The sequence below is a fragment of the Solanum pennellii genome, chromosome 7, assembly GCF_001406875.1.
Source record: "Solanum pennellii chromosome 7, SPENNV200".
NCBI lineage: Eukaryota > Viridiplantae > Streptophyta > Magnoliopsida > Solanales > Solanaceae > Solanum > Solanum pennellii.
In genome coordinates, this window is record NC_028643.1 from 74,953,435 (window position 1) to 74,975,459 (window position 22,025).

General features: G+C 30.1%; 2 protein-coding genes across 2 annotated transcripts; both read left to right on the forward strand.

Annotated features, from left to right (window-relative positions):
- The first annotated feature begins 7,906 nt into the window (after nucleotides 1-7,906).
- On the forward strand, nucleotides 7,907-9,892 carry LOC107026346 (probable xyloglucan endotransglucosylase/hydrolase protein 16). The gene is made up of 3 exons (XM_015227287.1): nucleotides 7,907-8,221; nucleotides 8,313-8,506; nucleotides 9,262-9,892. Exons 1-3 carry the CDS (start codon nucleotides 7,952-7,954, stop codon nucleotides 9,668-9,670), a joined length of 873 nt encoding a protein of 290 aa, XP_015082773.1. The 5' UTR covers nucleotides 7,907-7,951; the 3' UTR covers nucleotides 9,671-9,892.
- A 2,859-nt stretch (nucleotides 9,893-12,751) lies between these two features.
- LOC107026347 (xyloglucan endotransglucosylase/hydrolase protein 15-like) lies at nucleotides 12,752-14,095 on the forward strand. Its single transcript, XM_015227288.2, has 3 exons — nucleotides 12,752-13,140; nucleotides 13,240-13,433; nucleotides 13,513-14,095. The coding sequence occupies exons 1-3, from the start codon at nucleotides 12,886-12,888 to the stop codon at nucleotides 13,925-13,927; spliced, it is 864 nt and encodes a 287-aa protein (XP_015082774.1). The 5' UTR covers nucleotides 12,752-12,885; the 3' UTR covers nucleotides 13,928-14,095.
- Nucleotides 14,096-22,025: the final 7,930 nt, after the last annotated feature.

Below are 22,025 nucleotides of genomic sequence, written 5' to 3' on the forward strand. Positions count from 1 at the left end.
AAAAAAAAAATTTAAAAGTTTTAATAATCATGATTTGGAAGTACAATTATTTTCATTCAAAACCTTGATAAATGCCAATACACCAACAATATTCTTGACACAGTCAATACAAGAAAATTATTAATATAAAAAAATTCTTGAAAGACTTTAAGAAAACTTACCAATTCAAGAGTGAAAAAAATGGTGTTTGATTGAGAAAAGAGAGAAAGAAAGTTTTTTTATGAGATAAAAAGTCACGCTTAAAGCAGAGAAACAATGATTTATTATTTGATAACTTACTAAATGAGTCTGAATGTTGTTAAAAGTCTCCTACAGATCTGATTCATTCAGACCTCTTCAGACCCATTAAGAGACCAAATGAACTTAATGGGCTGAATCTAAATGATTCAGATTCAGACCTAAAAATCAAACGTACTTAATAGACTAAATCTGAATGATTAAGATTCAGACCTCCATTAAGTTCAAACAAATGAGGCCTAAACCCTGCATAACTAATACATGCATAACTTAACATTGCATTACTAATACCTGCATAACTTAAACCTCCATAACTAATACCTTCATAACTCTAACCAGTAACCAAACGGCTCCTTAGGGTCGATTGATGAACTCATATTGGAACATGAAATAATGTCACTTAATTATGAAAAGTTTTATTTTGTAGGTTACGCATCAAAATTTTTTTTTTTGGTAAACTAATAGAATTTCCACTAGTTTAGGATCAAATTACTTAGATATACTTTGATTTTTCAATATTACGAATATTACTAGATTTCGGTGCATCTAAATGCATGAGATACATGGGTCAAATTAGGTATAATTTATATTAGATCTATTGTATCTGAGTGGATTCGCATGTATCTGGATACATAACAATCTTGCTTGCCTCCCTTCCATCTCGTTCACAAACTCTCTTATATATCTAGTATATCAGATACATGTGTATCACATCATATATATACATATAAACTGTATCTAGTACGTATCTGCTGTGATTCACATGTATTATAGATAAACGACTATCTCGTTTATATCCTCTCATCTCACTCATCTCTCTTCGTATTTTAATTATCTTGTAGCAAAAATATTATATTTAGGTATATCGTCCTCAATGTATGGTATGAAACTATTAATTAGTTGCAAGATGCATAAATCATAATATTCTAAAAATATAAGTAATAATTGTATATATCTAATTATATAGTCGCAAAATAGTGGACCCAAAAGTATAAAGATGGACTCGTGAAAAATTATGTATTATATAGGAGAGCTAGCTAGCCCATACAATAATAGGACATGATTTAATTTTGTTAAAAAAGTTTAGATTGGTCTATATTTTTGTCTTAGCTTCGTTCTTAGTTGTTTTGCTATGTTTACAAGACCATCATGGAGTAATCCATAAAATTTTATTAGTTCAGCTTGTTCCGTTAATAATAAGATTGGCTTATTATCTTTGCTTTTTCAAAATTATTTTTTTGTGAGACTCACTTTTTTCTTTTTGTTGTTCGAGGTTTGCCTTTAATATTAGCTATATCTGTAACTTACAAATCATTACAAGTCTCGAATCTAGCCTCTATCTCTGCGATCCCTTTTATGGCTTTTTAATGTTTCCGATAGATTATAAATCCTTTAGTCAAATAAAGCATATCAACATCAGCAGGAACAGAAATACGAGTGAAATATATGATAATAATTAGGGATAAAAGTCTGAAATATATCTGAATTTTAATCGAAATTGTTGTTACCATATCAAACTTTGGAAAGGACCTTTTATCTCTTTCACAATTTAACAGTATATTTTAAAAGTATATATGTGTCCACGTGGACGTAAAAAATATTGCATAATTATAAATAGTAATGTGTCCATATGAGCACATATATACCTTTAAAATACAATATTATATAGATCAGGGGTAAAAGATCCTTCATAAAATTTGATATCGTAACAACAATTTCTGCCAAAATTAAAGTATTTTTCAAACCCTTTTTCCTAATAATTAAATCGAATAATATGATAATATAGGAGAGTTACGAATAAGTACTTATAAGGAAAACAAAATAACACTCGACTACAGAGTAACCTTATACCCTAATCTTCTACCTTCATATCTTCTTGTCTAGGGCCATATCGTCGACCGTAGTTGTTGGAATGTGCCAAACTTATGGTTTACACGTTTGGTCATTACTCATTAGAATGTTGAATGAGCCAAAATTTTGATTCCTTGCTCAATTATTATGATGAAACTTGTGGGGTACAACTATTAGACAAAATGAATATATTCTTAGTGCTCACAAATTACAACAATCCTAAATATTGAGTCATGTGGTTTAGACCTTAGGGCTGATGTACAAAGGTCATGATTCATACACTAACATAATTTTTCAATGCAGGGAGTTACTACAGAAGCCGGGGGGAACCCACGGATCAGCCACAGTCACAAGCTAAGGTTCAAAACTAGGTGGCGATACGTGAGCTAAAGAAGCAATAAGACTAATAAAAGATAAAGAATTTGCGAAATGGACAGTTCCATCTTTATTTGTGTTGGTGTGACATTTTAATGTTAATAAAAGTATATATTATATGTCACATTATATATCATGTAATGTCTATTGATAGACATTACATTTGTGCCTCTTTACCCTCATCAACTGTGGAAAAAAATGGTCATTAGTTTTTAGTAACTTATGTAACCACCAACTCTTCATTTCATCCATTATTCTATATTTATGTCTTGTAATTTATGTAACATTTGAGTCATTTATTTGGCAAATTTACTATCCACTATCTCCTATTCATTGCAAGGAAGAATCCATCACCTATAAATAGTATAGTCTTCATTTGTGTTGAGATAGGAGAAGAAACAAGAAAAAGATAGAGTGAAAAAGATGAGTGGTTTATATTGAAGTTAGTGTAGTGAAAGAGAGAGTTGAGACATAGAAAATATTCTAAGTCTTCAACTATATTCACTATACAAAAGAGAGTATTATATGTTGAAGGAAGGTGTTCCTTTGTGGAGCTTTGGACTCTTCAATTAATCCGGAGTTGCTTGAGTTATACACTGTTGTTGGGCTGTTGTATCCTGGAGGAGACAAGTCAAGAGTATTGTTGCTAAATCGGTGTAGATTATGTCACAGTGGGATTGAATCTCCTTAAAGAGAACGAGATATTCGTGCCTCAACCTAAAGATTTATTTCTTCATTTTATTTTCAATGACATGCCTCTTTTATTATCAGATAGTTTAACTTTAGTCGATAACTTACTTAGTATTTCAGATGTTTGTAATGCTTCAGGGCCACCGATCTTGTATGGGTGCATATTATCTATTTATGAATAAATTAACTCCTTTTCAACAGAAAAAAAATAATCATGTGGTTTCTCTTATTTTCTCATCAATTCTATTTTCCCATATTGAGCTAGCTAGCAGAATATATATTTGCAAATTATATTTTTGTGTAGACATAAAATTATTTGAAATTTGTAATTTAAAACATGACGAATAAAATGAATTAAAGGAGTAGTATTGTTTTTTTATTAATTTAATGAAAAGTGTGTCTATGTTTATGTGTGTATTGACAACTCTTAACACTTAAATGTCAAAAGAAGAACGGTGAAATATATATATTAAGTTATAGTGAACGTTTGATTATTTAATTTAAATCAATAAGTCAAACTTCATAATCTTTCATGATGGCCAACGATTTATTTTTTAAAAATGCCTAAAATGGATTAACATGTAATTTTCGTGATGGGAAAAATTAATTATCGTTATGGAAGAAAAAAGTCAATTACTAATTGTTTATTAGTGAATATTCCTTCTGTCCCTAATTACTTGTCCACTTTTAAATTGACACACTTATTAAAAAGGCAATCATTAATATAGTGAGTTTATCATTTTGCCTCTATTAATTATGAAGTGAATGAATTAAAAATTTAAAATTTTCAAGAAATTCTACTTTTTTCAAAGTAATTAATTGATGATATTATAGGTAAAATTATTTTGTCTTTTCTTAATTTTCAAAAGGGACAAATAATTAAGAACAATTATAAAAGAAAAAGTGGATAAATAATTAGAAATAGAGGATTGGTACATATGATTTGAATTAATGAAGTTTCCATGTTGGAGACAATGAAATGAACATGTAGCAATCGAGGAGAATGAAAAAGACTTGCTAACCCATTAATTAATAAGTCACAATTTTAAAAGCTTATTGAGTTATGCACTATTAATTAATTATGCTTTAAAACTATATATCTTTCATATTAATTAACTATTTAATTAGTTTCTAAAATATGATGTTTTGGTATAGGTAGGAACTGTATGCTCATCTCGTGGCAACATGTTTAGGGATGTTTCCATATGTTCTGCTTAATCAAGTTGATATTTTATTTAACTAAAACAATTTAATTAAGTTAATAAAATTGAGTTTAAGTTATTTGTATTCATGGTGATCGGTGTAAAACAAATTTGTAGAATAACATCACTTATTGGATGACAATAGATAAATCTTTTTGATAGATGTTAAGTTTTATTCGGATAAAAAAAAAAGTAAAAATTAAAGGAATCCCATAGTGTAAGATGTAAATTACATCCTATTCCAATTAATTTACATTTTAAGATAAATTCCTTAAAAAGGTAGGCCTTTGATACATGACTATTAATCTAATGCAAAATTAATTGATATAATTGTTAAGTATAAAAAAGGGAAAAAACTGTAATAATCAACTTTGTTAATTTAATTAGCTTAATTTAAGCGTAACTAAACAATCCCTATCTTAATGGGTAATCTACTCAGACCTTTCAAAATTCAAAATTACATCTTCTACGTTGAATAACAGTTTGTGAACATCTATCCATTGAGAAAAAGTGAGAAATACTGATTTTGTTGATAGAAGATCAATGTATCAATTTTACTAAGGCATTCAGGAATTTGGGTCAACAAAGTGTAAAATGAAAGTTACAAAAGTGACGGAATCGTTGTTGAAAAATTAAAAACGACATGGGTGTTAACTTATATTTAGAAGTGAAAAAAATGAGTCATGATTTGCAATGTATCCATTATGCATTGACACAAGTGAAAAGATTGGTGGTGGTGTCCATGACTAGGACGAAACTTGTATGCATATGACGAGGTGCTGGTTTCAGTTGCAGATGCATTAAAGAATTTAACACATCATGATTGATCTTGGCACACGAAACAATAACAAGATCAACTGGGCACTCAAAGATAAACAGGAGTTCATTGATATTGTTGAGACAGTGCACCAAAAGATTACTCTACCAAGTATTGTTATCGAGTGTCTGTTGATATTGTATTTTGTCTGTGGGATATGTTTATCCCACTTCATCGAAGATCCTTTCAATTTTGATTCAAAATCATTGAAAATTTTGAGATGCTAATACATTCTTATGTTCACTTGCTTCTGTAATAACACGTGAATATTTTCATATGCGGATTAAAGTTCTGAAAAATTCTCTATTTCTTGTTGATTTTTGATAGTATCATGAATATTTTCATCTGTCGGTTAGACTTCTGAAACATCCGTCATTTCTGATTCTTAATAGTATCATCGATCTGTATTTGTAGTTTTAGAACAAACAATTATTAACAAATATGTTTATGATACATTTAATTATACTCAAGAAAATATGTATGAGATATATAATGAACAATAAACACTATTATCTATAATATATCTCTACAGCCATGGATCTGATCTTCAACCTCAACAACAGATACAATCATTTTTCAATCATGATGTGCAAAATTTTTTAATGGATCTGCAACTGAAGTCAAACCTCGTCTATTTGCATACAAATTTCGTCCTAGTCATGCATCTGTAATTTTTTTTTGCACAATCTTCGTCATCAAAAATCGTATATTTTTCTATTAGTATCTGGATTTATGTGAACACGATGAAACAAAATAAAAATTGAAGTAAAAAGATGACAAATTCTGGGAGAGAGAGAGAGAAGACGAAGTATGATATGTATCAATAAGAAACAACTGAAACAAAAATCGACTGGAGTATGTTTGATTGTGAGAGAAAACGTAAGATACAAAAGTGAAGATTGATGTTTGAAATTTGTTTGATTGAGAGAGAAAATATTTGAAAATCAATTTGGGTTAATGATTTATAACTGAAAAGATAATTGAGTGAAATTAAGGAGAAAAACAAGGAGTAACATAAGGAATGGTGAATGTAGGAGGAAAGTGTGTATTATGTATCTACCAGATTACAATTACAAGTTAAATAAGAGATTAAAATTATTTTTTAAGAAAGTAGGAAAAGTAGACAATAAGAAACTTAAAGTTATGTATTTAAGTTATTTTTCCTAAAAAAGAAAACATTACTTCCTCAGTCCGTAATTGTTCGGCAGCAACATTAAAAATAGATGTCCAAGATTAATTGTCAATCTAAACAATCAAGAAATAATTAGTCACTTTTTTCCAGTTCTGCCCTTAATGATAGTGTAGTTTAATTGAAAAGTTATGTAGACTTTTGGTATCCTTGGTATAATAGGGTTACATTAGTCAAATTACATCTTGTATTAAATTTTCCTTGAGGGGTTGTGTATGACCTTATCCTAACAAACAATTATGGATGGAGGAGTAATCAATAATAAATTTTGATTAGGATCAAGCGTTTATTATCAACCAAAAGTTATATATAATTGATTGTATGGATGTAACTTTATTTCTTAATTAAGCCCCATAAAGCAAGTATCATATTCGATTATGACACCGACTCATCTGATCATCGTCCCAATCCCCTAGTGGATGTTGCTATGTATAGGGATGTTGGTGTTACCCAACGTTAATCCCCCGTCCTAACACTTGAACTTCTGATATTATCTGTTAAGAGAAAATACTTTCCCACGTCAAAAGCTACCAAACAATCTTTTTAGGAGATAACTATTTCTCTTTAACATTTTAAACTACGATCTAAATATTTCTTTTCACCAAATTTAAAATCTTATGAAAATGTTAGACAACGAATTAAAATATAACAATTAGCAAGTCATTAGCATCATCACACGACAATCGATTGAGTAATTAACATTAGATCTATAATCTAACATCATCCAGAAGAATAAGTTTTTGAGATTTATATTTGCATAACTTTTTAAAATATAGAAATAAAATCTAAATGGTAAACTAAAAAAATAAAAAATCTGACTAAGATTTTGGTACTGCTTCTGACAGTTATTTATTAGCTAAATTGCACAGAGACTTCCCTTAATACCACAAACATTACAAAATCGTTCTTCATGGAACATAAGTGCTTTAATTTTAAGCTAAAACATAATGGAAAAACCTCACGTATTCACATGCCATTTTCCTATTATAATAATAATAATAAATAATAATAATAATAATAATAATAATAATAATAATAATAATAGCTGTGTCATAATAGGTAACGACTACTATAATTCACAACGGGAAAATGTATGTTCAGATGAGGTCATTTAAATTAAAATATTATAAATGGAGCGGAGCCAGATAGGATCAAGGGGTTTATCCAAATATTTTTTTGATAAAAAATTACACTTTTAATATATAATAAATGTCAAATTTTCTTTAGCTTCTTCATAGGTTTACTTCTTCACATTTTTAACCGTCTTATAAAAAATTCTGTCTTTAACACGATAATTTAAACCATATATAATAATCTATAATCAAAAACAGAAATAACGCGCAAACATTATTCTAGCTTGCAAAGATAATTATGAATAAATTAAAGTTTTAATTTAATTCCAGCTCAATAATTATTGGTGCCCAATTGCCCATTTTCCTATCATGTTCATAAAGGAATAAATAATTCATAATTAATAATTAAAAGTTCCCCCCTTTATAGTCCACCTATAAAAAGACTCCTAAACCAATCTAAAAAATCATCATTAGTTCTCTTCAACAATACAATATTTCAGCTAATTTGAAAAAAAAAATGGCTAATTCTCATTTACTTTTAATTTCCATTGTATTAATGGGCAATTTAGTGGCTGTATTAGAAGCTGGTAATTTTAATGACCTTACAGAAATCACTTGGGGTGATGGACGTGGTAAAATATTAGATGGAGGTCAAGGTCTCTCTTTGTCACTTGATAATTATTCCGGGTCAGGTTTTCAATCGAAAAATGAATATCTCTATGGAAGATTCGACATGCAACTCAAACTTGTCCCTAAAAACTCTGCTGGCACTGTCACCACATTCTTTGTAAGTCGCTATTCAACTTCTTTTTTCTCATGAGTTATTTTTAGATTAATTGATTGTAAATAACTGCTACGTTTAAAAATATTTTTTTTAGCTATCGTCACAAGGAGAAGGACACGATGAGATCGATTTCGAGTTCTTGGGAAATGTGACTGGTGAGCCTTATACGGTGCACACCAATGTTTATTCTCAAGGAAAAGGAAACAAAGAACAACAATTTCACCTTTGGTTCGATCCAACTGCAGCATTTCACACTTACACCATTGTTTGGAACGCTAACCGCATAGTGTAAGGCGCTATACTTATACATAATTTTTTCCAAAAAAAATGACATATTTCTCATCTGAACTTTCCATTTACCCATTCATGACACAAGTTTATAGAACATATTTAAAATGACATGTTTCAAAGGTCGCTACTAAAAAATATGAATTTACAATGGATGAAATCAATCAAAAATTGGATTGACGAGACGTCCATGGAAACTCATGTTTCTTTATTAGTATGATTTAGAGTTACACAAATAACACTTATTACAGATACTACAAGTTTTTAAAATCTTATTTTTTATCCTCAAACTCTGTCACAATCAAACTGCTCCACGTCAAGGGTGGATCTAGACTTCGAGTATCGATCATCACCTATAAGTTCACGTGAACTTAATAGTTTTTGAAAAGAATATAATAAATAGTAATTATCTATCAATTCAATCATTCTATAGTGATTTGAGATATCTATATAAATTTATTGATTTCAAATTTCAAGTATGTCAATGTGATCATATAAATTGAAATAAATGGAGTACATAAGAGGGGGCGCAGAGCCAATGGCATCATTAGGATAACACTATTTAACTTTTAAACTTTTTTTTAAAATATATATAGTAAATACTGAACTCCTTCGACCTATGTGCTTACGTATTCATTTTTTAATCTTTTTAATGATAATTCTGACTCCCACGCTACTAGTAATTGGAGTAACTTCTTTACTACAATGATATGTTTACCTTGGTAGATACTTACATGTTTGATTATGAAAATCAGGTTTTTGGTGGATCAGATTCCAATTAGAGTATACAACAACCATGAGAGCATTGGAATTGCATACCCCAAAAGTCAACCAATGAAAGTCTATTGTAGTTTATGGAATGCAGATGAATGGGCTACACAAGGTGGTAGAGTCAAAACTGATTGGACACAAGCACCATTTACCGCCTATTATAGAAACATCAACATTGATGGCTGTGTTGTTAAATCAGGCGCTTCCTCATGTGCCTCACGGTCTACTGAATCCACGAATAGTGCTAAGCCGTGGGAGACACATGAGCTTGATGCTAAGGGTCGGAACAGGGTCCGATGGGTACAGAGCAAACATATGGTTTATAATTATTGCGCGGATTCTAAGAGGTTTCCTCAAGGATATTCACAAGAGTGTAAACGATCCAGGTTTTAAAAAATCAAATTTAATTTAATTACCTATGGTTTGAAACTCGATGAATATGTAAGCTGGTTATGGGATTGATTGTTTTTGTGTGTGAAATTCTTTATTGTTTTGTTTTGTTGTACTACCAATAAAAGATTGTTTGTTTATTTTCTTTGATTAAATGATATATGTACTATTCAAGTTTATACTTTTGTAGTGGGAGAATACCGTCAATCCCTTTATTTAAATTAATGAATATTTTTTTTCCTTTAATGAGTTCTAATGGGAGCAAAAATTGCATTATTTGTGGTTTTAATTGATTAGTCTATAATTTTTGTCTATAGTAATGGAACTTATATCTAGTGAAGTATACGTTCTTAAAAGGTATCGAGTATAACTTATGCAATATTATTATGTAAAAAAAATAAAAGGTTATGCTCTAAAAAAAATACTTTATTTATCTTAAGGTATAATAATCAAAGACTAACACAAAATAGGCATCAATGTTCGTTCACCAAAACTTTTATAGTCTATTAATATAACGCAAAGCAATATTAGCATATGAAGCTCTCTAATCAATTTTAAAAACGGAAAAGGGCCTAAAATACCCTTAAAGTATTGAAAATGGTACAAAATTACCCTCCATCCACCTATTGGCTCCAAAATACCCTTTCCACACACCTATTGGGTCCAAAATACCCTTGTCATCCACCTTTTGGTTCAAAATTGACCACTTATTTAACGGTTTTATATTTAAACTATTTAAATATTTTTTAACATACATGGTGCTCAACTATTTGTTATAATTTAACTTATTAGTATAATTTATATATCAATTCATTACCCACCCATTACTAATTAAATTCCTCTTAATAAACCCATCACATTATTAATGCAAGTTACTGCCAATTGAGTGTTTTTACAAATTATAGAAGTAAATTATCATACATTCAAGTGGCTAAATAAAAATCACCGATAAACTTAAAAGTCTGACTATGTTCATCTTAATTATTTTTACGTCTCAATTATGTGATGTTACTTCATAGGTAACTTTTTTTTCAAAATAATATATTAAAGGTTTTAAAACAAATCATAAATATTTATAAAATTATATTTAAAAGAAGTGCATGAATTAATTTGGGATGTATTACTTGTTTACCTTTAATCATAAATTTCTAATTCAATTTTGAAAGAAAGTGTCCTCCTAAATAAGCGGCTCAACCTAAATTTAATTGGGATTTTGATTCGGACTCGAATAATTTTGGATGTCATTTTCAGGAATCTATAATTTCATCGTGTTTTAGTAGTGTTTATGACGATTTTGATATTATAATTGGATCATTAATTGAGTGAGGTTTAGTTAGTAATGAGTGGGTAGTGGGTTGATTTATAAATTATATTAATAAATTAAAATTATAATCAATAGTTGAACGCCAAGTATTTTAAAAAATATTTAAAGAGTTTAATTTTAAAACAATTAAAAAAGTGGTCAATTTTGATCCCAAAGGTGGATGACAAGGGTATTTTGGAGCCAATAGGTGGATGGAGGATAATTTTGTACCATTTTCAATACTTCAAGGGTATTTTAGACCCTTTTCTGTTTTAAAAATTACAATTCATATAAGCTTGTAATCATAGTTCTACCACCCATTATCCTTTTAGCTAGTAATTAATTGATCTTATTTTCCAAATTAACAATTTAACCTTTTTGAATACCCTTTAGTTCTATTGCTTCTTCTTGGTTCAATAACTAGTTATGTAATATTGGGTTCGGGTTAATTCAAACAGTCTCAACTAAATTCATAATATCAGCATTACTTAAAATATGAAGAGATTAAATGAATTTATTTGACTACATAATTTTTGCAAAGCTAAAACTTTTTTCATCATAACCATCTATTTTTTATTTATAATTCATCAACCTAGCCAGTATAGATTCACATTGTATAGAACCTAACGGGATAAGTGCTCAAGGCTTTTCATTTCTAAGGCTCCAGCTTAAAATTTTTTGTTAATAATAAAGGAATTTTACTCATTCAATCGTATCTCTTCTCTTTGATTGAAATATCATTAAAAATGTGAGATTTATTTATGTTATATTTAGTAACCAAAATAGGGGATTTCTTACTCATTGAAAATTACCTGTAAAAGTAGAAGTTTGTTTTTAAATAAAAAGGAGTAAACTTTGGTTTTGACAAAAAAATAATAAAGTCAGACCCATATCACCGACATTGTGGTCAATTCTGAAACCAAACAACATGATTTTGCATCGGTACCGAATTTTTTTTTTTAATCTTTTATTCCTTTGTAGATCTAGAATGTTTGAATGGTTCAGATTATACGCGGCATCCACCTTGAAATTAATATTGATGGACGGATTCAAAATTTAAAGTTGTAATTATAATTTTAAACTTGTAGCTTCGTATTTGTTATTTCATCTGATATAATTTATTTGTCTTGTTTAATAATTTTTTTACATAACATATTTGAGATTTGTAACATTCAACATATCTTTTATTCAAAATAATCATAAGATTCAAATATAAATTTATGCTCCGCTTTAAAAATATTAAATTATGAACCTGATATTGCAAAGGGTGAATACAATTAGCGTGTTAGGTAGAATAATGTCAATTTTGGGTTATCGGTGTCACCCAACCCATACGGATATTAATGATTTAAAGCAAAAATCAAATGAGGATTTAAACTTGAATTGTTAATAACTTTTATGTAATTGATTTTTTCTAATTTTTAATTAATAATATAATTATTTTTATTTTAAATTATTTTTCATGAGATATAGTACTCCAAATATGTCAAATTTTTTCTAATAAGTTCTTCATTTTCATGAAAAGTTTATTTTTTTTACAAATAATATTCAATATTTGTTAAAAAAATAACTTATAACCTAATATTATTAAAAATGACGCCTTCATTAAAAGCCTAAGGCATACGTATTTTTTTTTAACACTGTCGAGTCATCCTGGATCTAATAGCTGCCCCCACCCACCATATACTTCCGAAACCGCAGCCCCTTAATATCTCCCAAGGCCAAACAAACGCGTTACATTTCAATCCTTTCAATTCACAGCTATTTTGCTTCATTTTATTCAATTTAATTCCCCTTCTTCGATTCTTCCTCATCCCTTTATCAAACTTTACTATATATCCCAATATCAAAACACACACATTCACAATAACAAATTCTAATCTATCCCTTTAAATTACTACTCTAATTTTCTATAATGTTGCTGCAGCTTTCTCTTCTTACACTTGTCTTACTATCCCCTGTTTCCGCTGATAATTTCTATCAAGACGCGGCGGTCACGTTTGGTGACCAGCGCGCTCAGATACAAGATGGAGGGCGCCTTCTCACCTTGTCACTAGACAAAATTTCAGGTTCTGGATTTCAGTCTAAGAATGAGTATTTATTTGGAAGGTTTGATATGCAGCTTAAACTCGTACCTGGAAATTCTGCTGGCACTGTCACCACATTCTACGTAAGTAATCACACACTTTTCGTATTCCTACTATAACTAATTAACCAAAAACAAGAACATGTTGACTCAATTTTATTTTATTTTTGGTGTAATTTGCAGTTGTCTTCTCAAGGAGCAGGGCATGATGAAATTGATTTTGAGTTTCTGGGAAATTCATCAGGACAACCTTACACGGTTCATACCAATGTTTACTCTCAAGGAAAAGGCAATAAAGAACAACAATTTCGTCTCTGGTTTGATCCAACTTCGTCGTTCCACACTTACTCTATTGTTTGGAACTCTCAACGAATCATGTACGTAACAAGATAAACAAAACAATTACAAATATTTACTGATATATAATGTCTGACATTTTGGGGATTTTTTTTCCAGATTTTTGGTGGATAATATCCCAATTAGAGTTTTCAACAACCACGAAGCCCTTGGTGTTGCATACCCAAAGAATCAAGCAATGAGAGTTTACGCGAGTCTATGGAATGCTGATGATTGGGCAACACAAGGAGGACGGGTGAAGACGGATTGGTCTATGGCTCCGTTTACAGCTTCTTACAGGAATTTCAATACAAATGCTTGTGTTTGGTCAGCTGCTACGTCTACTTCGTCTTGTGGAGGTTCTAAGACTGAGTCAGTAAACAATGATGAAACATGGCAAACGCAACAACTGAACGCTAATGGAAGAAATAGAATACGATGGGTTCAGCAGAAGTACATGATCTACAATTACTGTGCAGATGCTAATAGGTTCTCTCAAGGCTTTTCTCCTGAATGCAAGCGTTCAAGGTTCTAAGGCGGATATATATAGTATATGAATGTAAAATTATGTTTGTTTCACTTTTCTATTCTTTTAATTTTGATCAGGTAAAGAAAAGAACATAGTGTAATTATTTGTGTATGCAATATATTCTTTATTCTTTCGTAATCATGAAATAGAAATAATAATGAATTGTTTTCCTGACAAGCATGTCCATCTTTGTGTGATAGAGGTAAGGTTTGCGTACATTTTAACATAACCAACCTCGTGAGATTTCACTTGGTATGTTATTGCATTTTTCATCTCTAATGGTTCCATAGCTGGAAACCTTTTACCCAGAGATTTATGTCACTTGGACAACCAAAATGTCAATCAGGTAGAGGTCAACATGAAGATAGTCTTTTGGTCCCTTTCGTCCGGTGGTTAGTACATTGTTTTTCATGTTGAAGACACAAGTTCGATTCCTATAAGGGCTAGGTGCTCATTCCTGCCACTTTCAGTTAATGTTCATTGCTGAGTGATTGTTCACTATCTGGTCGTTACACTAGCCTTGGACAAGTTCTCTGAAAATATAAACTAGAATGGAAAATGTAGCTCAAAACTCACCAGTAATTGTATCGCCAATGTACATTCTTACACAAAATTATCATCTCAAGTAATACAACAACAATACACTAGTTTCTTGAGCATCAAATTTACTTTCACCTTTTCTAAGTTCTTGCTTAATACATTCATAAATCATACAAGAATACTCTCGGAGAAAAGGCTTGAGCTCTCAAATGTCACTTGCAAACACGTACTCCTTCAGACCACTTTTATTTGTCATGTTGCGTTTTTCAAAAGTCAATTTGACTAATTTTTAAAGTTAAATTAGATTATATTAATTTGATATTTTTAAAATTAAATTAAATTATATAAAAACTATACGATGGTAGTTGAAGTAATTAGATTTTTAGCATATCGCTTTAACTACTCTATATAATGGAAGTTGAAGTAATTAGCATTCATATTTTCATTTCGATTACATTTTAGTAGTAAGTAGGTGAAGCCAAATCTAATAATGATAGCATTGTTCATGCCTATGTAAAACATATTTCCATTTCCACAACATAAAACATAACTCAACATTGTCACCTTCGATAAAAAATCGAAAAATGAAATTCCCCGTTTTTAGTTACTTGGTCTTTCCCTCCTCCGGGATATGTGAAAATCAACAAAGATGGCAGTTTTATGTCTAAATCAGGAGAAGCAGGATACGGAGTCATTACGCACGACGACAAAGAAACGTGGTTAGGTGGATTCTATGGTCGACTTAATATAAAGGCAAACATCGAGTCTGACTCCAGAGTTGTAGGCTATCCACGAGGTTCTAAGACAAGTGAAACATTGCAACTTGAAAAAAAGTTATTATTGAAACCGACTCGAAGGAGGACTTATATTGCTAAGTCGTGCCAAAAAAGTTGCTGCAAATCATCCTAATTATAAGGTCATAGAAGATTGCAAGATTCTATTGTCTGAGGTTGAGACTTGTTTTATTCGTACGTTGAGACAAGATAATAACTGCGCAGATCAATTGGCAAAGTTAGGGAGAAAACAAAATCAGAACTCAGTGATATTAGATTATGCACTACCTTTTATGCATCAGTGGCTTCTAGCAGACATGGGTCGCGTTGCCTATGCTAGGTATCCTAAGCATGCAAGGTAATGTGGATTAGGAACAAAAAATTTAGCGTTAGTTAAATTGCAAAATTTGTAAAAAATGTAAAATTACAATAATAATTGCAATATATATTTTCGTATAATTTTAAATTTTAAATTTTAAATTAATGGTCCGTATAATTTTAAATTTTGTGCTTTTAACCATGTACGCTTAAAAATTAAAATTAAAGAATTGTCAAGAGCTTTTCATGATTTAATCTAGTTGTAACATGTTCAATTTGTAGTCTAGTACTTGACAACTAATGGTTCGCATTGTACTGCTGCCTTCTCCCTTTTCTACTATTGTTCGGCAAATTTGCAGATAAGTCATGCTAGTATTAAATTTTATACGTCCATCTCCGATTTTGCAATAAAAAGATAAATTGTGTCACACCAATTGATGCACGACAATTCAACACCACCCACCACTCACATACCCACATTTTGAACCGACCCAACTCTAATATACATCATTAATAGAAAATAAATTTTAGGTCAAAATCATCGCTAAAAACTAATCAAGAGATGAATATTGTTCAAGAGTATAAAAGAAAAATCAAATTGTCTCTGCTCCGTCAATATGGGACAATTCAACATCCCACCCTATCATGAGTGGAGCTACATTCATCCAAGAGTGGTCTTAGCTGAAAAATTACACCATGCATATAGATCAAATTTTGACTTTAAAAAATATAAATTAAATATTTAACACCCTTCACATAAGTTCTTCCTTCGATGAAAGGTCGGATATTATATTGTTTATACTTCAATTCAGCCTATATAAAACTTTGGAAAGAATAAGGAAGATGTTGGACCACAGAAAAAGCCAAACTTGTCTATGTTGTTCAAAAGTAGTTGTTGCTATGTTCTCGTGTTAGCTCGAATATTTCTTCCTGTTTTGATACGATGAAGAGTGGTTGATTGAACACCTTTTATTAAAAAAATTATATTTTTTTTATAGAAAATTATATTTTATATATATATATTGATCGAAAGCTACGTTTCATAAATACAAATTAAATCATGAAACACTCTTAACAATTCTTTAGTTTCAATTTTTCACCGTACATGTTTAAGGGCACAAAATTTAAAAGTTTTTTTGTTCTTTTAGTTATAAATATATGCTTCAATTTAAAAATACTGAGTTATGAACACATATCGAGTTAATATCTCATAAGGTTATTCAACTTTGAATAGTTCACTTACAAAGTCACTCAACTTTGAGTTGTTCACTTAGAAAGTCACTTAATTTTGAATTGTTCACTTCAAAAGTCATTCAACTTTGTTTTATAATTCAAAAGTTACTTAAATATTGGTGGTTCACTTAGAAAGTCACTCAACTATTGAGTTCGGTCAAAAATTCATGTGAACCAATACTTTAACGCCATGTGTTTAATTTAAAATTTTTATTTATGTCATATTATAATTCTGTTAAAGAAGGACATGTTTAACCTTAAAATTAACCTTAAGGGCAATTTTGATTTAATAGGTGAAAAGAAGGAATTCTATTTTCAATATGTAGAGAACATTTTTAACCCTTTTCCATTTAATTTATCATTAAATAATAAATCATGTATCAATTACCAGTTAAAAGACCCTAAATGAAAGTAGTTACATTTACGATCAATTATAATATCATATTTTTGCATTTTGTCACCATTTTTATAAATATTAGTACTAGCAATATCTCTAACATAAAAGGCCAAAAAAACACTTAATACCACATACAATACTAATTAAATGATTTGCATTTAAACACAATTGGGAGCTTTTTATTCTTGCACTATCTTTTCTCAGGTGGACAAAAAGAGTATCTACGTGTAAATTATTATAGATAGATAACTCTATCTTAAATTTAATATAAAATTGCGTAAAATATTTTATAAAAAACACACTTTAAAAAAATATTGTATTCTTTTACATCATAAAGTAACATGTATGTATATTTAATATAAAGTAACTATCATAAATACTATCAAAACTATCTTAATTTATATTTGATTTATACCTAATTATAAAAGTCTCTTAGTTTTGAAATAATTAGCTCAGAGCTTTTTGCATTGACCATAATTTTCAAATAAAAACTTAATTAATGAACCCTAAACCTTTTAAGGTTATGATTATTTGTTTCCGAAATTATTTAAAATCTTGAACCCAAAATATTTTATTGTTATGATTATTTATTTTTAAAATTGTTTGCTAGTACCACTTTAATTTGTTTATTTCTAAATCATTTAGGATATCATTTAGGATTTCGATTAAATACTCTATATAATACTACTTGAAGAACTTGTCTTTCATATGTTTATTTAACTATATTTTAGTAATAAATAAGTAAAGCCAAACATAATAACGATGGCACTGTTCATGCCTAGTTTTGACGTACAACATATCCTCATTTCCACAACACAAAACACAAACTCAACATTGTTACCTTCCATCAATAATCAGAAAATAAATTTTCCTATTCTTCGTTAGTTGGTCTTTTCCTCTGACAATTTTATGCCTAAATCAGGAGAAGCAGGATACGAAGGTATTGTGCGCGATGACTAAGGAACGTGATTAGGCGGATTCTATGGCCGACTTGATATGAAACCAACGTCACCCTAGAATTGTAGGCTATTCACGCCGCCTAACACAAGTGAAAAATTACAATCTATAAAAAGTAATTATTGAAATCGACTTGAATGAGGTCTCGATATTGCTAATTCATGTAAAAAAAAAAAGTGCAAGATTCTGTCTTGTGTAATTCATACGATGAGACAAGGTAACAACTGCATATATCAATTGGCAAAAGTTTGAAAGAAAACAAAATTAAAACTCGATGATATTACAGTATCCACCGCCTTTTATGCATCAATGGTTTCTAGCGGGTCACTTAGCTTATGCTAGGTACCCTAAGCATGCAATGTAATGTGTATTAGGAACAAGTGTTTGTTAAATTTGTAGAACATGTAGAGAAATACAAGAATATTGCAATATATTTTTGTTGATGTGATGATATATATATATATATATATATACATATTACACTAGTAAAAGATAGTTCGTATTGTGTACGAGCCCAATAATACATGTGAAATATTTAAAATCAATATTTTTTTATCATAGAAATCTTCATTAATTAGTTGGTGCAAACTTTGTAAACGTATTATTCAAAAAAAAGTTTAAATGTAGTATCCAAAAATAAAATTTATATCATGTTTTTATAAATTATTCTCTCTAACATGTATTATAAATATAATGTAGGTGTATTAAAATGTATGATAAACGTATTTCTCTAATATATAATAAAATTTATCTCTCTAATATGTATTATAAGTGTCCCGTGAAAAAAGAAAATATTATTGTTATCAATGATAAATAATTTCTTAATAGAGGATATCTATGCAAGTTTCCTTTATAATAAGTGGATAATATTTATATATGAATATAATGTTTTAAAAGTGAGCTAACAAACAAACTATAAGTTATTTTTTTAATTCGAAATATAACTTAAAATGTGTTTTCAATTTTCAAGTAAAATCAATTACTCCCTGTGTTTCAAATATGTAACATATTACATTTTTCGAGAGTCAAACAATTAAGCTTGATAGAAATTTTGCGCATGACATCTTCAATTTTGTAAAATGAAATTTATATATTTATAAACTACATAAAAAGTACTATTACAATAATCAATAATCGAAAAACTATAAAATGTATGAAAAATTTAAGGGAAAAGGTCTGAAACAAATATACCTTTAAAATATACTATAAAATAGTCGAGGGAGTAACAGCTTTTTCATAAAGTTTGGTATCGTAACAACAATTTCAATCTTAAGTATTTTTCAAAAAAAAATTTCCAAATTTAAAATCAAAGTTAAACTTATTTAAATTTTAAATTTTAAAACAATCATATAAATTGGATCGAAGAAAATAATATTTTTTTACCGAAAAAAGTCATACTAAGAGAAATGAAGGGAAAGCGTTGGGTGGAACCCATAGTAAGTATTGGTAGACCCAATAGACGATGAAACCAAAGGCTAATTATGTCACATAATTTCTTGAAGTCGCAAAAATTGCAACAAACTGAACATTGGAAGCAATAAAATAAAAGGAAAGGACAAAAAAGTCTTCAACCTATTGTAGAAATCCCGGGAAGCACACACGTTGACGGAGACGTGTGCTATATTCCCCTTTCTTAGAACGTCTGTATGTATATGTATGTAATAATATATATATATATTCTTGACAGTTTCCTTACTTAGCTCTATTTGATTAAAGGTTTTAGCAAGAAACATTTATTTATCACATTTTAACCAACTTTCTGAAAAATTAGTTTATTTAGTATACTTCCAGATTCATCTCATCAGAGCATCCCACTGTATAATTGGACACCATAAGGAAATAAATATGGTCAATATGATATCGAAGTAACATCACACACCAAAACTACGACAAATGAAAAAATATCATCCAACATTCTTTTGTCGCTGGTGAGATTTGAACCCTGATCTCTGTTGTTATTCATGCGAAGTGATCATCAGTAATACCACACCTTTAATAGTAGAGGAGGTTATAGTATAACTACAAAAATGGGATAAGATAACTTCCCAACAGAGCCACGGATGCCTGCTGTAGCCTGTAGGTACTGTGCATCTCAAATGCAACAGAGCTAACAACTGGTAAGGTTGAAAACGTGGTGATGGAGTCAACAACTAACAATGAGAAATGATGGATAAACTTGCATAAACCAGGTAAACATAGTGAATTATCAAGCTACATTATGAAGTGGGTTGAGAACCATCACGTCTCATGACCCACCGACATAAAAAGTCATGTTTAGCACTTTTCAGACTAATATACAGTTCAATACTGAGGCATGAATCAATAAAACAGCCAGCCCCAATCCACATTGAAAGAAGGACAAAATCAGACAGTTGCAGGTGTCAATGTTAACAAGCTGAGGGTAAGAACCCACGACAGTCTATAGAGGAAGAGACGCAAAAAACAACAAGCACTGTCCAATTACAGATCAAATTTGGCAATTATTTTGCAACTTTCTGGGAGTCAAATGGTCCATGTCAAACAACACTGCTGATTTTTTGAGAAGCTGGAACAGGTCAGATTGAGACCGAATAAAGATAACATGGTGGAACACTATACCAGTTTGTAGATGGAGACGGTTTGGCAAGAGAGGAACCTGAGATATGCTTCAAAGAATGAGAAGAATAATATCTAGATGATAAAGGCCAACAACATTTTTTGTTTTACTTTTTGTGTAGAATGAAACTTAAGCTAAATTATCATAGAGCTCCTACAATTCCTATAGATTAAGATAAGACTATACTTGAGTCTTTCACACTCTAGACACAATGTACATAGTTCCAGCACAATCTTAGCGCTGTTTATGAATACAAACCTACCATCCCATAAGAAAAACATCATCTAAAGAAACTAGAGTAGCAAGTTCATAGCAATTGATAATGTTCTACCAAATAAGGGATCATCTTTCTAGTTTTTTTCCCACTGCAACACAACTAATTGTAGGAAGGAGCATCAGTTATTAATTAAACCAAAAAGAAAACTATGGAAATGTTGTTGTGTGATTGCAATAGCAACAACTCTGCTTCACAGTGACATAACTCCAACACTTGATAAAGCCGAATCAATCAATAAAGTGTGTAAACGATTCAATAATTTGACGAGAACACATTATTACATACAGATTCAGCAACTCTTTAACATTTTCCAGCATATTGAAAGAGAAAAAGAAAGAAGTCTAATGCATAAGTAAATGGAAGAATATAGGATTTTACCTCAATCAAGTAGTCAGAGCATATCCAGTTACAAAGTTTCAATAGGAAGCATTCAATGACCTTGCAAAATATTTATCCAGCCTTTCATAATGTACAAAGAATAGCATCACAACTTAGTCAGAGACGGGAAAAGTAGAATCATGAACTAAGAATGAGAAACAAATTCATAAAGTTAATGACTGGTTTCGTAGTAGAAGAGATTCGAGTGTGGTGTTTGACAGAGAAGAAAGTACATTACAATAGTTAACCCTTTGCCTGGGGAGGAGCTATATGAGCTTTAACCTACAGTCTAAAATGAGTTTCTACAGGCATCAGTTGGAATTTTGATACAAGTTGCGAACTTCTCTTTCTTTCAAGATGATCCCTATAATCATACCAACAGTATTGCCATTGTCTGACATCATAGTACAACTACCAGTTAATGCTGTAGGGAAAGCACTCTCTGTCAATAAAACAAGAAATGCTCAAAATAACAGGAAGGGAACTGGAATAGATAAGTATGACATATTTATAGCTACCAATTATTTCAAGGGGTAGGCTCATTCTTTAGCCCCTTACTTGCACAACCGAATGTTTTCAGTTCAGTACATTATTCAAGAAGCTAAAACAACACAGAAGAATATCCCTACATTTGA